This window comes from Cantharellus anzutake (genome assembly GCF_015039405.1).
Source record: "Cantharellus anzutake strain C23 chromosome Unknown EI90scaffold_5, whole genome shotgun sequence".
Lineage (NCBI taxonomy): Eukaryota > Fungi > Basidiomycota > Agaricomycetes > Cantharellales > Hydnaceae > Cantharellus > Cantharellus anzutake.
Window position 1 is genome coordinate 831851 of NW_024066955.1, and position 16120 is coordinate 847970.

At 49.5% G+C, this 16120-nt stretch overlaps 5 protein-coding genes across 5 annotated transcripts; 2 read left to right on the top strand and 3 right to left on the bottom strand.

Annotated features, from left to right (window-relative positions):
- Nucleotides 1-2041: 2041 nt before the first annotated feature.
- Nucleotides 2042-4264, top strand: EI90DRAFT_2905989 (AMP binding protein; the record flags this gene model as incomplete). Its single annotated transcript, XM_039054229.1, has 9 exons — nt 2042-2666; nt 2730-2974; nt 3051-3252; nt 3315-3456; nt 3516-3533; nt 3597-3745; nt 3802-3904; nt 3962-4081; nt 4156-4264. 9 exons carry the CDS (start codon nt 2042-2044, stop codon nt 4262-4264), a joined length of 1713 nt encoding a protein of 570 aa, XP_038921861.1.
- A 744-nt stretch (nt 4265-5008) lies between these two features.
- Nucleotides 5009-7758, bottom strand: EI90DRAFT_2906014 (uncharacterized protein; the record flags this gene model as incomplete). Its single annotated transcript, XM_039054230.1, has 11 exons — nt 5009-5244; nt 5310-5511; nt 5580-5802; nt 5860-6051; nt 6112-6489; nt 6560-6842; nt 6903-6971; nt 7034-7153; nt 7215-7549; nt 7601-7635; nt 7690-7758. Coding segments are annotated over 11 exons (2142 nt in total), but the record flags the coding sequence as incomplete, so codon positions are not given.
- Nucleotides 7759-9619: 1861 nt separating this feature from the next.
- Nucleotides 9620-10816, bottom strand: EI90DRAFT_3143877 (ferrochelatase; the record flags this gene model as incomplete). Its single annotated transcript, XM_039065065.1, has 3 exons — nt 9620-9829; nt 9884-10744; nt 10799-10816. The coding sequence occupies 3 exons, from the start codon at nt 10814-10816 to the stop codon at nt 9620-9622; spliced, it is 1089 nt and encodes a 362-aa protein (XP_038921863.1).
- A 1938-nt stretch (nt 10817-12754) lies between these two features.
- On the top strand, nt 12755-13873 carry EI90DRAFT_2072238 (PAP2 superfamily-domain-containing protein). Its single transcript, XM_039052519.1, has 5 exons — nt 12755-12906; nt 12970-13034; nt 13100-13226; nt 13274-13484; nt 13540-13873. Exons 1-5 carry the CDS (start codon nt 12855-12857, stop codon nt 13814-13816), a joined length of 732 nt encoding a protein of 243 aa, XP_038921864.1. The 5' UTR covers nt 12755-12854; the 3' UTR covers nt 13817-13873.
- A 463-nt stretch (nt 13874-14336) lies between these two features.
- EI90DRAFT_2966349 (uncharacterized protein) lies at nt 14337-14906 on the bottom strand (the record flags this gene model as incomplete). The annotated part of the gene is made up of 1 exon (XM_039055564.1): nt 14337-14906. One exon carries the CDS (start codon nt 14904-14906, stop codon nt 14529-14531), a length of 378 nt encoding a protein of 125 aa, XP_038921865.1. The 3' UTR covers nt 14337-14528.
- Nucleotides 14907-16120: the final 1214 nt, after the last annotated feature.

Consider the following 16120-nt stretch of genomic DNA (forward strand, 5'->3'; position numbering starts at 1 on the left):
TCTAGGAAGGGCCGGCAGTTGTGTCGACTCGAAGGCACCATAATCCTGCCAGTCCGGTGAAGGCCGTATCTGATCAGAGCGGCGTCCCTTATGTTCGTTCGCACTGCTAGGAAAGATGTATAGGCCCCGCCGCACTTTACCCCTAATCACAAAGAAGAGTAATTAGTTGGACTTCAGCCCAAAAGGAAAAGGATCTTGAAACTAGCTAGCAGTGGTCGCTTGCGACGTGGCCTAATTGCAATTGATCGGTGCTGCGACCCAGATCAGGACAGTGCCCACTTTTTCCTGGACAAATGTGACAAGGTCTTCGTTCTTCCGTATACAACCGATGAAAAACGTCGTTACGATTATCTTTTTCTTGCTCGGTAGGTCAGCAGGTCGTGCAAAAAAGCGTTCATGAGTAGCGTGGCGATCTGAGCTTCAGTTATAGGTCGGAAGTGGTGCAAGTCACCAAGCCCTGACATACACTGGCTGTTGCATGAACCGAGATTCGAATTATGTGCCAATGAGGTGCAAATGCTTCATGCACAATCAGTTGATGAAATGTTGCAATTTGCGGGAGAATTGGTCTCGGCCTCATGCTTGTTTTCGACTGTATGATACATTTCCATCGGTTCTGGTCTTGAATCGCGCACTTCTCTGTCCCTAAGGGTTTTGCTTCGCACGTTCGCGCGCGGCGGAAGGTCGTGCATTCCTCTCCATACTTTCTTTGGAATCCCAAGTTGCCACCACGCGCGTCTTGCGTCTTCGATCATTTTGGGAACGGAAATTAACAAACGTACAAATACTATGAAAAGTGGAATGGAGCCGCTGCGGTTCTAATGGTCCAAGTGCGGGCACCCATGCTTATTTTAGATCAATCCCTTCTCACCAGATCGGCGGCTGGACCGCGTAGGGTCATTCCTGTGTTCGGGATGATGGGTTGGCGGTTAAGTAAGCTAGACTGATATCGCGACAAAGGTTGCCTCCTCTCGCGACGTCTCTCCTCCATGGTGGTCGCACCGGTGGTCTGGACTTAAATTTTCAAAATCATGCTGGCGCACATTCGACCCGACTGCATGCTATTGTCCGAAGGTACTGCCTTTTTGGGCTGCCCGCGACCCGTAAATTCGTTCCTCTTTGGGATTCTTGAGAACAAACAACCTGGGTTCCCTCCAGGTGAACGTGTTCGATGGGTTTATCGGGGAGTCGATATAAATGAGTTCACTTCTAACACCCTATTCAATGCGCAGTCAAGACTTGCAAGCGAATAGCACGTAGATCTCAGACAGCTTTTCCGCGTTTGCCTCTCATTCTAGGATGGAGCTGGGGGGGAAGCATCCACCCTCAACGGGCTGCAGATAAAAAAGTTTTCCCCGTGGTTGGAATTCATGATCAGCAAATCCGGTCCCAATCGGCGATCATCAAAACAACGGTTCATGAGTATCCCTATACAAGTTCCCTAGGCTTGCGCTGCTGGAGAGAAGTTGTTCCTTTCTAAGCTTCCTTTGGGTGTGTTACATACTTTAAGACTCATCGCTGGAACCTGGTTTTACGCGCTCTTCTGTAATGAGAATGAGTTACCGAACATGAAATGTGTGTAAAAACGTCAGAATGACAAAGACAAAACAACAAAACAGCACTTGAATCGGATGCCTACGGTTCCTATTCATGGGCAACTTGGCTTGGTGCCCCCTTGCACATCCGTACATATGCCCGTAGCAGTGGTTTGGTGCGGGATACGAGTTAGGAAATTTGCTCATGGTCGCGTTGAACATTGATCTGCTTGCCATACACGCTAGACGCGATGAATTCGGCCACACAGTTCAATGGTCCGTTCGAATTAAGAAATTAAATCAGGCGCATGAAAAAAAGAAGAGAACACAAGGTCGGCAACCTAAGGTCAGAGCCGTAGTCACGAGATTCCCCAGCTGATCGCCCGGTTAATTCGCCTCCGACATCCGTCAAGGTCCCCAACCTTCTTGTTTGCTCCTTCACTTATATTGTGTTTCGTCTTTTTAGCTATCTCCTGTGGCTAGCTAACCCCCTTCAGCGTCAACACATGACTGTCTACTCATCGCCTTACCCATCCGTCGCAGTCCCCCGCACCTCCATCTTCAATTTCGTGTTTCCCAAAGATGATCATCATCTGGAGGACATTGCTTTTGTCGATGCCATCTCGGGGAAATCATATACTCGCGCCCAAACTCAGGCGCGTGCTCGCATGGTCGCCTTTGGACTGCGTAATGGCATGGAACGCAAGGGACTCATGAATGTTTCTCGACGCAGAACAGCCCTAGTCTTCAGTCCTAATTGCTTAGAACTTCCGCTGATCATCCTAGGGGCGCTTGCCGGCGGTATCGTAGTATCCATGGCAAGTAGCAATAATACTGCCGGGGAACTTGCCTATCAAATTGGGGACTGCAGTCCAACCCACATTCTTGTACACCCCACGTTACTGTCCACTACCCTCTCTGCCTTCGAAATTTTAAAAGTTCCGAAGGAGAACGTTGCGCGTCGGGTGCTGCTGATTGCCTCCGCAGATGAAATGACGCCCGAAATCCGATCCAAGGGATTCCTATGTATCGACGATGTCATATGGGACAAGAAACAATTGTGGCCAGAAGGCTTTGAAGGAGAGATGGCGGATATGACGGCTATGATATTCTACTCGTCTGGGACAACTGGTACGCACCCACTCGCGGCGCTTATTGAAGTTGACTTCAAATATCATCTTTTGTTTGGCTCAGGCCTGCCGAAGGGGACAGAGTTGTCACACTACAACATCGTTTCTGCCATATATTCCCTCCAGGTCCCAGATCGATACACCGGGGTTCCTGGAAAAGATGCGGTCGCTGGCGTCCTGCCGTTCTATCACATCTACGGATGTGTCATGCTGGTATTCGACCCATTAACGTACAAAATCCCGTCTATCGTTATCCCCAGGTTCATTCCCGAAGTCTTCCTCTCTACCATCCAAAAGTACCGTCCTTCAGTGAGCACCATCTTTTTTGACTTATCGGATCACGCGCTTTGTCAGCTCAACAGGTGAAATATTAATATTTTTCAAGTTGGTCTTTATTGCACCGCCTGTAGCAGTGTTCCTTGCGAACTCGCCATTGGTGGAAAAGTATGATCTTTCAAGTGTCCAAAAAATAACATCGGCCGCTGCTCCGTTACCAGTATCCGTGAACAAGCTCGCCGCCGAGCGACTGAAAAGAGCTGGCGTCAGCAACCCAAGGTTACTACAGGGGTACGGCATGACTGAACTCAGTATGTGGCTCTGATCATATGCACAGCCTTTCCGCCATGCTTATGTGACTTTCTGTTTCAAGGTCCGGCCGTTACTGACACGCCACATAACCGAACGGACAAGCCGTCATCTGTTGGGAAGCTGTTGAGGAATTTGGAGGCACGCTTGGTAGATGATGAAGGCAGGGATGTTGCTCCGGGGCAGCTGGGCGAATTGTGGGTTCGGTAAGCTGTCATCGATCGATTCGTAACGGGACTTGTTCTTATTTTTGTTTCATCCTCAGTGGACCGAACGTGATGAGGTATGATCCGTAGCAATTGGATTGTTTCTGCCGAACATAACTGCAGCGCTGCGCTCTTCTTAGGGGGTACTTGAACAAGCCGCATGCGACTCGTTCCGCTATAACACCTGATCGCTGGTATAAATCCGGTGATATCGCTAGGCGTGACGAGGAAGGCTTCTTCTACATATTGGATCGGAAGAAGGAACTCATCAAATACAAGGGTTATGCTGGTGAGTTGCATCTCCTTCAGCACCATGGATTCCGGTGTATTTATTGTGCGGTACAGTGGCTCCTGCCGAGATTGAGGACGTCATTTGTGCGCATCCCAGCATCCGGGATTGTGCCGTAGTTGGTCTTCCGGTCCCGGGATCTGGAGAGGAGCTTCCGAGGTATGTGAACAATTACCCCGATCGTGAACTGAACTAAAATGATTCCGGGCGGGCCAGAGCGTATGTTGTCCCTCGGGACGGCTCGGTGGTGGATTTACCCGGTGCACCATTGTCGACGGAGCTGAATCAATGGGTGAAGGAGCGGTTGGCTCCGTACAAGCAGCTCCGTGGTGGTACGTCTTTTCCGCGTGTCCTCCCTGTGGTGAAGGCGTAATCAGAGTTTTTTGACTTTTCTTTATTTTTTTCCCCAGGGATTGTCTTCATACAGGAAATCCCAAATCTCCTGCTGGGAAAGTTCTTCGAAGAGTTCTGAAAGAGAGAGCCATCAAAGAAACGGAACAGCCCGGCGCAAGACTTTGATTGTCCGAAATGCGTTTCTTCCAGTTCATCTTCCTTCTCCCTTTCCCCCCCCATTCCTATGTCTGTAATTGACTACTATGGAGTGTGGGATTAAATTTCCTAGTCGCACATATCGACGAATTTGATGATGTTGGGAACCACCAGAAACGTGATTTAGTGTGTCGCTGTTGCCGTAGTTGTTGCCTTCTCATGTTTCCCGTCCTTCTATCGACTCTGGCTACCTCCTCCTTTCGTATTGAGGCTTATCGTGATGTAATATCCATGTCGGGCACTAGATGCACTTGTGTAGGCATGGGTGGAAATTTTAAAAAACCAAGATTTTCGCTGGGGACTTGAGCGGCCAACATGGGGAAGCAGCGAAATTCGATTCCGACGTCCCTCCTTGACTCAGCGTTTCCCTGTAGATAATTTTGGGGACGGATGTGTTTATCTTTGAACGTCGGGTGGGCCTGATACGGGAGGATTTAATTAGAGAGTTTTGGCATCCATCTTTCCTTCAAAGGGGTTCCTTCCGTAGAAATAGGAGTTGAAGACGATGTTGAGGCATTGCGGTGCCTCTGGAACCGAAGCTGTACTTGTGCACGCTGCATCAACGGGTTGTGCTAGATTAAGGTGCCACGGCGAAACCACTCAGCCGTTTTCGGGGGTTTGTTGCCCATCTGAATGCACACTTCACATTGTTATCAATCAATCACAAAACTCAAGAATGCATGCGCAATGAGCGCTCTTTATTGTTCCACGACGTCATGCAGCCCATGTCTGGATTTCCCTCTGAGCCTCCTCCAAGCGCCTCAGTCTCTCCTGAAGCGTCCTAAGATGCGCTGCCACATGTGGAGGCAGTGCGAAGTACTCTCTGCAACGATCCTCGTCAGTTGCATTGAGCCGCCGTATCAGCCTTGCGATCAACTCTTCCCCGAAGCCTCGAACGTAGTCCATATCGATCGCCAGGGAAATATAGTCGTCAAACCGTTTGAATGCAACTGATAGGTTGCGCACAACATAACGGTAAGTTTCCTGGGTTTCTAAAATGAGGCCTAGACCTCACCTTGCCAGTACGCTCGAACATCTGACATGATTTCAATAGCTTCATCGGCGGAATCGCTAGGCAAGAGCTTAAGCACGTCTTCAACGCTACTTGGCAGACCAAAGTCCGTGAGGGCACGGAGGAGAGCATCGCGTTTGTCTCGCTCGCTGGGAGCAGGCACAGACCCTTCTGCATAGAAGCGACCATTGTATGGCTTGGAATCCTGGAAGCATTAGGAATGATTGGGACGCGCTCCTCTGCTTCATAAACCTCCATGGGGCCTGACTCTACCCCTGCATGACTCTCAGGGTGCAGTAACTTACGGATTGCATCGGAGTAACTAGTAGCCCTCTTACGTCGAAGGCTTTTGTACTTCTCTTCGAATTTGACCCTATAATTCTCCAGGTAATTTGTGTTGAGAGTAAATGTGGCCGTCTCCTCCACTTTGCGCATCCACTCTATCTTGGCTGCAGTCACTGCACGGCAAGCCGAGCGCTGATCGCTTAGTGCAATGCTTACATATTTGGGTTAGGCTCAAACTAGGAATCACGGGCCGACGGAAATCACTCACTTGACGGCCTGAAAGAGTGTCAGGAACTGATCAAATTGGTTGTGAACAATTGGATCGAAATGCTCCTCGACAGTGCTCTGCACCCTGCTAAACAGTGTTTCACATGGTTCTCTCCACCTGAGGATAGACCGGCGAATAAGCTCCCGTTTGACTGCGAAAGGTACATTCTTGGGCAATTCACGCGATATAGACCTGGAACGTATTCGGATTCATCGCCTAGCTCTAAAGAGAAACTTCAACAGAGCAACTCACTCCTCCGCAATTCTCTTGACTTCGTCGAGATAGATGATCGGAAGCGTACCCTTGTCACCTAAATCCCTTTCTTGCTCATCGAGAAACTCAATGAAGGGAACCTCACGAGCTTCACGCGATCCTTTGTCGAAAGGTACAAAGCGCGGTGCAGTACCGCGTAGCTCGTTCCGGAAGTCGATAAGGTGACGCCTAATTTTTTGAATGAGACCTTCAGATGATGGCGTGCCTTCAATTTCGACCTGCACACTTCTGCAAAATTCGCCAAGCATCTTAAGAAGCGTATTGACGGGGTCGTCGCTGTGGTCGACGGGAAGCGCTTTTATCTCTGCTTCGGTTTCCAAGATTTTTTCTGAAATTTGGGCTTGGATATCTGGCAGGCTAGATGAACAGGGGATACATATCAGACAATGCGTCAAGGAGCCCTTCATGGATTAATTATGAAACTTACTTTCCAGCAATTGCTTCCGATAACACCTCGCTGAGCCGCTCCACCAAGCTCTCCACGGTGAGTCGTGGCTGCACATCATGCATAGATGACCACGGCGGCTGCCCAAAAAACTGGTTCTCCCTTTCCCGGGCTTCAGCTCTACTGATGCGGTTGCGCAGATCCTCTGGTCCAGGCAGTTTGACACAAAACCATTCATGTTCAAGATGCTCTCTCTCATTTCGTAAGAGGGAAAACCATGGACCCTCGTTCCCGGGCTCAATTCGGTCGGGCTTGGTGAGAACACCTGTATTGGTCGACGCTCACTGAACGTGTTAGAGGCATGTTGTATAATCCAGAGACACACCAATAGTGCGAACGCCCTGCGGATCGTGGTTCTTGTCGATCTGCCACGCACCCTGATTTTCGAAGTCGGCTACGCAAAGAAGTGCACTATGAGTGAAATACAGAGGCGGGGCATACAACAAAGATACTAACTATCGCATGTTACCGCAAGGAGGACAATACTTTTCTGAATGGAAACGTAGCGGGTCGCAAGACTCTTGACATTCTCAATGTCGGACTGATGGCCCCCGCTGCCAACACTCGCAATAATGCCTCATGACAGTAAATCAGCCTTACGAACAAGCGACCGCCTGTCATTGCCAGTAGAACTCACCTGGGAGGTCGACGAAGGACAAGTCGACGACGTCCGGTCCCTTGATGGTCATGCTAATGAAATTATGTGAAAATGAAACGGTCCTGGCATTGGGAGCCCTTTCGTTATTGAGAAAGGAATCTGGGAAATTTGGGTCATCTAATGCGGGACTCAATATGGCTTCCTGGGCTCGTCTGAGCCTGTCTTCGACATCTGCTGGGTTAGTGATCTCTGCGCCAAATGGGATTCTACGGTGGGACGCCAGTTGCTGGCCCTGACCATCATACTGAAATCGGAGGCAGATCTCACAGGACCAAGGGCCATCTGTCTGAATTAGAATGCACTCAGTAGGACACCTAGGAGAACCATGAGTAAGTCTCGTGGGAGTTACACGATTCTGAGTTCACCTTGTGCATGTGCCCGATGCTCTTGGAAGGGGGACCTTGGTAAAAACGCGTGACCTCATGGGCAACGGTGGAAGGATGTGTGCACGTACACCTGAGATCGCCTCGATGAGAGATGATTTCCCAGCCGACTGGGATCCAAGAACGCATATCTGGGGGAGCGCTATGTCTGTGTTGATCCTGGGGGCCAACAATATAATGTTACAAATTCCTGGAGACACCAAACACCTTACCCTATGCTGTGCAATGCGTTGGAGATCGCAAAATTACGGCGACGTTGGAGTCGCTCAGCATATCTCGTCGCCCCCAGTGGGGCATGGCCTCGACCACCATGAGTCTCTAGAGGGGGGAGAGGTGGAAGGCTGCTAGTGGATCTGAGGCTGTTGGCGTAGCTTTCCATGTGTGACTGGGGGCCAGATCAGTTCGATACCTCGCTTCAGTGAGCGGAACAGCTGGATATAAGGAGAACGGGCAGCGCAAAGGCCAAGCATTCTCCATTTGCGGCCATGGTCTCAAAAGGAATTTCCCGGCCGTGCCTGTCTGAACCCAATTTAAATTTGGACACAGTCACCCTGGATGGCCACATATGCCTCGTGTTTGTCAATTTGATTCTCCATTACTACGTGTGATTCACAGACGGGTGACCAGCCTCTGTGGAGAAGCTGACCACGATTAAACACATCCTACCTATCAGGATACACCTGCCATGCTGTCGGGCAGTTCAAAAGGCTGTCTGGTGGGAAAACGCTCACTATAGAAGAAGTTCGCATCCCGAAGTCATCAACGCTGAGCATCTCAAGCTTCGTCTTTGTGGCTCACCAGCCTCCATCGAAAGCCTCCGACTGGCACGCAGTATTGTTTCCATAGTGCGACAAGCTCTCTAAGATTTTACACCCGAATACGCTTCCTGGCTTACACTGAGGCTGGTCTGGAAGTCCACATCGTTGTGCAAAATAAAACAAATTCAAATATTTGGATGAAGGGTCAAGTAGGTCATGTGATAATGCCTATTTAGGAAATGGCGGTCGATCGTCATTTATTTGCCGCCATTTTGGACAATCACATGACTTTTATGGGTCATTCATCCAAATCGGGCGCGCCGATCTTAATTCACTGTTGATGGGTCGAGACGATGATGATGATAAATCTATCTTAATACCCCGCGGCCTCGTGATGTCGTGGCAGTGCGGCTGTCCCGTCGATACACCGTAGCGTACATAAAGGGGACTTTCTATACATGATGTGTGGGTAGTCTGGTTGATATCGTCTGGTGTCAGTGATCCTCGGGTTATGTGGTGTCGGTGGGTGATGGGTCGAGACGTATTTGGTTCATTGGCCACTGTTCAAACCCTCAAAATCAATCCTGCTCCCCACCAAGCTGACTGCCAGCCGGGGATTTTCGCACTGATGGCTGGATGACTCGGAATTGCTTAACGTGCAAACGACTTCGAGAAGACTGCGATGCCTTGACTATGTAGCGAGGGGGTGACATTGGTAATGATGGCGGAATCTATAAGTGGTTTCTGTCCTTGGTGGATGTCCGGAACATCGTTCGTGTGGCAATGAAGTGATGATATTGAAGTCCACTTTCTACCAAAACAGTTCCAATTCTCCATCCACGAATTGTCGTACGTCCTCTTTACTTGAAGTACAAGATCCTCAAAATTGTACTCCCTTGTCCAGCGGCCCAATGGCCCGCACGATTCTCCGTGACAAGCCACTGTGGAACCTATGAACCCACTGCCTAAACATGGGTCAGAACATTTGGAAAATGGTGGACACTGGTGAGCTTGGACTGTCGTCAATCAAATTTACGTCTTATTCATGTTTGGTGACACTATTTCGTAAGCTTGCACACATTATTATGGGCTACTGCTTATCCAAGAAGAGTGAAATCTTCTTTTCTTCGAACAACTAAGACGTCCGCAGCAGCTTGGACCTACACTCAACGACCGAATCAAGTTCGCGGCCCAGTCGATCATGCCCCCGTTACAAAGTTCCAGAAAACGTAATGGAGAGCTCCTAATCCTTCCCCCCTCGTGAGAACCACTGCTTGTGATCCCCGCACGTTTGGTTTGTGCAACCAGGACATCTAAGCAACTTCTGCGTACTGGAAGGCCCTCGCGACTTTTCTGTAACACTCTTGATATGTTCAGCTGCAATGTCTGCTAGCGCACGAGCAAAGGTTGGAGAACCGTTAAGTGATTCCGAACGAATGAGGTTCATTCCCAACTGCAGTGCAGTAACTTCAGGCAATGGGCGATTATTATTGTCGTGTGCACGCACCTCCTTGGCTTCCTGGCCATACTCATAGTCCAGTTCGTAGAGCGTCTCAATATGGTCGCTTGTGAACGCAACGGGAATTAAGATGACGTCTTTCCTCCCGTTACGAGCCAAACCTTGAAGAGCATCTGGCGTTTTTGGGCCAAGCCATGGCTTGGGTCCAACTTGACTCTGCCACACAAGCCGGTATGGACTCTCGAACCCAGTCAATTTCTGAAGGTGCTGGATTACGGCCGTGACCGTTGATGAGACTTCTAAAGGGTAAGGGTCGCCGCGGTTTACTATATCCATCGGCAATGAGTGAGCCGAGAACAGAAGGACGACTGAAGGCTGAACAGAAGATGCAAATTCGGCCAGTGCCTTGAAAATGTTTTCCGAGATGGCAGTAACGAGACCAGGATGTGTCGCCCATCTATCGATGACACTCCATTCTATCCCGTGTTCCGACCCGGAGTCAGCACCAAGGCCCATGGCCCGAGCCCTCCGGTACAGTTCGTTCAGACTGCTGCCTGTTGTTGAACAGCTGTATTGAGGATACTGGGAAAAGGCGATGGCACGCTTGACGCCATCATTCTTCATATGCTGCAGTGCTTCGGTCGTCAATGGATCTGCATATCTAAACATTGTGTACGCCTTGTGAGGGGCTGTTTCAGGACTGAGTTCATCGAGTAACTCGACCATCGCACGACCTTGGTGTTCAGTCCATTTTCGAATAGGAGAGCCACCGCCAATTTTGGCATACTGCTCCTCAATCTTCGGGGTCCTTCTTTTGGCTATTATGGGGGCTATTATACGTTGAAAGGGCAGTGGGATGATGTCGGAATCATGGAACAAGCGGGATAGGAACGGTTGGACTTCGGATAGCTACATTACTTGTGTCAGAAAATAATTCCTATGAATTCCCAAGCAGTGACGCACCGTTGACGGCCCTCCCATATTGAACAAAACAACCGCTTTGTACGTGCCATTAGGACAACGTAGAATACAATAATTTAAAAAAATGGGCACAACACAAACCTGTTGGACTGCATGAGATAATCAGATGAGAGAAAAACACTGTCAAGGCATCACTGACCCTTTGTTCCTTCTCCCCACCCCTATTATTGAAGCGTGTCCAGCTTTTCTGAGTGCTGTGGACGCCATTGCAGAAAGCAAAGTGCAGTCGTACTAGGAAAACTAAATTTCCCACAGTGACGTGATCGCTTCACCCCGTTACGATGTTCTCCCAATAGCATACTTTCGACGGAGCGTACAAAGTCGAGGCCGACATATAAGGCAGACTGCAGCATATTCGATCAATTCCGTTCTTTGGTCTACACTCGGAATGCTTATGGTCGCCAAGGAACCACTGGAATGTTCAGGTTGAAAACATGGATTGCTCCGCGAGGATTCGCAGCAGCTCAGGATCTAACATTTCTCGAAGCCCTGTGCCTTACTCATTATATCAGACAATAGCAACCGAAGTAACTCTGCGGGTCCTTGTGGTTTTGCTAAATTCTCACTCGTCAATTCATCTCGATCATACTGGTAGCCCTGGCGTGAAAATCCCCGCTTTTCACGAACCTAGTGTTGGAGCGAATACTGAATGGCCAAGTTCGGGAGATATTTATGAATGAATGAACCTACTGAACTTCTTTCGACAACGGAAAATGTCCCCAACGTACCCTATTTGCTAGAGCGATACAGTAACGGTGGCTCTCCACTGTGGGCGCGTATTGGCTCCTAGGTATCCCCGTCACCATGTCAACGCTGTTAGGGTTAGGGAGTGATTGAACCGACCCTCCCCGGCGCTTTGGCTGCAGACACTAAGTGCCATGACGGACAGATGGCTTTTTGGATAGCCCAGCTTCCGCTACCTTGGCTCGTCGACGTGGTACTCATTAACCACCTATTCAATGTTGACTATCCTTGCCTTTGGTGCATTCACGAGAGGCACGCTTTGACTCTATTCTCTTAAGCTACTCGGCCAATCAATCCTTGGAAGGCTTGACTAGCACAAAGAGGAGTCGCCCTTGTCCTGCCACGGATAGTGTAATTCCCGACCAAGGGTCACAATGCCCGGATTCCACGCCCAGGTGCAGCGATTGAACGATCATGAAAGTTATAAAAATTGCAAGTCCAGGCAGCCCTGCCAGAAAATGACTGAACAGTTATGGGACTTCTGGTCGTTGATTGGGATTTGTGGGCTAGTGTCTTTCTCATACTCTCGGAGCCTCCAATGTCTTCGAGGCAGGATGAAGCACTCTCTGCCGAAGGAGCATTTGATGGCGAAGTTTGATACTTCTGAAGCTCACAGCTTGTGCTTTTGCCTTCGATGTCTCAAATCACTCCTCTTTGCCGATTCCATAACTTTAGATGTAATCTACATTTAGTGATGCAGCGTTACCCAATGTCAGTGGGGAGTCATTTGTCGGATCGACGGGAAGCAATATCGATAACGCGGCTGATACTGATATCCATACGGACAATCCTGAACGTTGATCTATCCCTCATAGCTTTCCATTCCCTCCAGCCTCTGCTATGTCAATCAGATATACCAGTGGTTGACCAATGCCCTTTGCCCCCCAAACAGTCAACAAGCATTCAAATGTGCCGTGCCATGAAGGTCACACTATTCAGGATGGTCCTACAGCTGTCAGGTGTACTGGAGCGGGTCGTGAGACGGTTTGGATATGTTCACTTCTGTAATACTGTCACTGTTTCTTCCAACGGACAGATCGGTTCCGCAGGCCATGTCATAGCCCAGAGTCCAGTATTGAACATGCGGTTCCCATTCGCAACGGTAATTAAGCGGCAAAAAAACTAAGGGTTCATGGCACGTTTTTGATAATCTTGCAACGAATCGTAAATTTTTGACATGTGGACTCTTGACATGTGGTTCCCCCGGTGGCTGTGTTCCACAATGCGCCTGAGGATCTAACGCAAGCCTAACCCCAGTCTGTCGTTGAACTGACCCAAGGAGGATCACATCTTAATGTCGGATTTAACAGCTGAATTGTCGGCATTCTCACTGACACATGTTGTGTGTACGTCCAACCTTCAGCTGGAGTGTCAACTGGCATGAGACTGACGAGTAGTTACGTTGTCAGACGATGCGAGCTCAAGAGGAGCAGCACTCGCAGCGTTCATTACCCTTGTCCCGATATACCTTACTGTCAGTAGCTAAGTTCCGACGACCGCGGTGTACCAGGGTAACGGAAATTTGGTTGTGCATTGCAGCCTGCCTACCTCAGCATTATTGTATGCACGCGCGAGTTGACCGTTATCAGCATGTTTGTCGGGCAGTGTATCTGCGATGGCTTAAATGTCATTATCAAGCACCTCGTAAAGCAAGAGAGACCAGGTAGTACGTGTGTTTCACCTCGAACTACGTCCATTAACGTCACGTTCAAGGTCTCCTCGGGGAAGGATACGGATTCCCTTCCCAGCATAGTCAATACATGGGATATTTTTCTACTTTCTTACTCCTTCATCTCGCTTTCAAGCATTCGTTCGTATCGCGTGGATTGGTGCCCGAGCGACTGGCAGCATCCCTGAGCATGCTATTGAAACTCACTGTCTCGGTAGCAATTTGGTTATTGGCGGTCGGAGTTTGCTACTCCCGGTGTGTTCTTATGCCTGACGTCCATGAAAGCATCGTTTAAGCGGCTCCCCAACAGATACTTCCTCTCATACCATTCTCCCGCGCAGGTTGCAGCAGGGTATCTGTTTGGGGTAATATGGGCCCTAATTTACTATTTTCTGGTTGAATCATCAAATCCGCGGACAGCTGCATTGCGTAGAGCTTTCTGGACTCTTTTTTTGCACGGATGGGGAGGATTAGAGATGGTTGGGCTGTTTATCCTGATGGGGGGACGGAGGAGGAATACCTCGTCTGGCGGTCATTATGGGAGGCTGCCCAAGGTAACCGCAAAAAAGTGGAATGATGGGTGCTAGGCCCACGAGCCGTCAGTTCGCGTCGTGCATTGAGATATTTGAGCAGAGTAATGACAATATTCCGTTGGCGAAATCTTATAAGCTAGTTGGCTCGGTCTCCTATCTGGCTGCGCTCTACGACCGTAAGTTCCGATTTGGTATTAAATCAGTATCTGCAGAGGAAACTCCGAGCATTTTTACATCCCACCGATTCGGAGTTGATCTCCCTCTGGCGTTTGGCGGTGTCTCATCTGGGAATGAGCTTGGCCAGTCCTTCGGCGTCCTGGAAGCGTGGCAAACCATACGGATCAGAACTACTCTGGTGTTCCATGGAATACCCCAAATATATAAGACGGTCACACGAGACGAATCGATAGAGACAGAGGTCAAAACCGTGCCATTCTGCTTAATATCCATGATGGTGTATCGACGGTGTCACCAAAGCTGGTGGCCGCGAACACACCCGAGAAGGTGACGGTGCTAAAGTTGGCGAAACGAACCATGCTGTCTCCCGAGTCGACAATCCCCTCAGCACAGAAGAGCGAGCTTTTGCTAATGGTTTTGCATTCTCAATCGTGGCGATTCCGGGTGCGCTGTTACACTGAGATTGACAGCGTCGCCGTGCTGATGAGAGTATTTTTGAAGTCGCAGGAAATCTCAGGGTACCACATACCAAGCTGTGATAACTGGGTGGGTCCGCTGCTGCGTTATGGATAGTCACCATTAACCACGGTCACACAATAGTGAAATCGACACCGGTTCGGAGGATAGCATCGCTGCAGTCATTGTAACTATTGGTACCGACCCATGCGGAGGCGGACTGACAGTCGCTTCCAGTCAGCACAGTGGTCCGATGAAGGTGGCAGTCACGTACGTGTCGGTCCCCTGGAAATAAGTCGTGCCCAATGAGGAAGTGTGCTTTTGTGGCAAGTGGGAATGGTGATATATATATAATCTGGAGACCAGCCCAGTTGGTGGAATATGGAGCATGCCCATAGTGAGTGGCGGGTCCATCGTGGGCCTGGCTGGAGACATGGCTGCCAACACACCGCTCTTTAAGGGGGGGACGGGCCAAAGTGACTGAGGCGAGAAAAGTGTTGACCAGGAGCATGACACCGGAAAATCGCCGAGTTGGACTTCGCGTTCGATAGTTTCCAGCCATCTTTATAGACGCTTCGGTCTATCGATCTCCCTTCGTTCAGATATGGCTGCCATATGTTGTGCAGGCTTTCCTCATGCTAATTTCACGGGAATAAGGATAGTGCAAGCTGTGAGCCGTGCGTGCCAGTGGAAATACCGAAGGCCAAGAAGCTACTAGCTTACTCAGGACTGCACACCGCACACGGGGTGGCAATCAAAAATTACAACTGGATATGGTCCTGCACGTCGAGAGGTCAATGTCTGTTACAGCCGATTCCAAAAAAATCGGCCATTTTGATTTCATCGAAAGAGATCTAGGAGGGTTCTTCCTTCCTAAAAAAGTTGGCCGGATCACGCCCCACGAAAGGGGTTTCCTTACTTGGATGGATCCGCTTAGCGCCGGGTCTTTGGTCTCACTGCATCCCCACTCTCGTGCGCGACACTATGGCAAGCTCGGGTTTCCGGACTCGCTCACATTATCCTCAAATTCAAGCCCTCCACACACATGCGCGCGCCGCATCTTCCAGTGATGCATATCGATTCAGACTCAGACGAAGGGTTTGACGAAGGATTGCGCGAAGTCAGTCAGGAAGAAAAGCCTGATGATGAGCTTGATTGGGACTTGTTTTGAGGACTTCTCACATGTATATACAAGTCCTTCCATGCTCTGAGCATAGCTTAGCCCTCATGTGCGATGAACAAAAAGTCTGGTGACGTTGATACACAAAATTCGGACTTGTTTTTGAGGGCATGAAGACTAGAATGTCTAGCGCACTCAAGATGTTTCCCCATGCTGATTAGAGGGGGAGAAACGGACGCAAGTGTACGCAAACACAATGTTTTTTAGGGGAGTTCCACGGTACATTGGGTTTGCCGCCTTGCGCTCAAAAGTTGCCGTTTCTGGCAGAGAATGAGTGCCCTAGATCTCTTTCGATGAAATCAAAACGGCCGATTTTTTTGGAATCGGCTGTAAGACTAAGTTGAGTTGAAGGGTCGTATAGCCCGAGATGCCAGGCGCAAGACCCAAAAGCAAGAGTAGGGACATCACGCGCGGCGGCAAGAGAACATCTGTGATACCACAATTTTTCCACCGAATTAGCAAGGAACTACTCAGTTGGGCAGCTCCCAGATAGCGTCCCACACCAAAAATCAAGGAGACCAGATATTAATTTGGGACTGATCAGC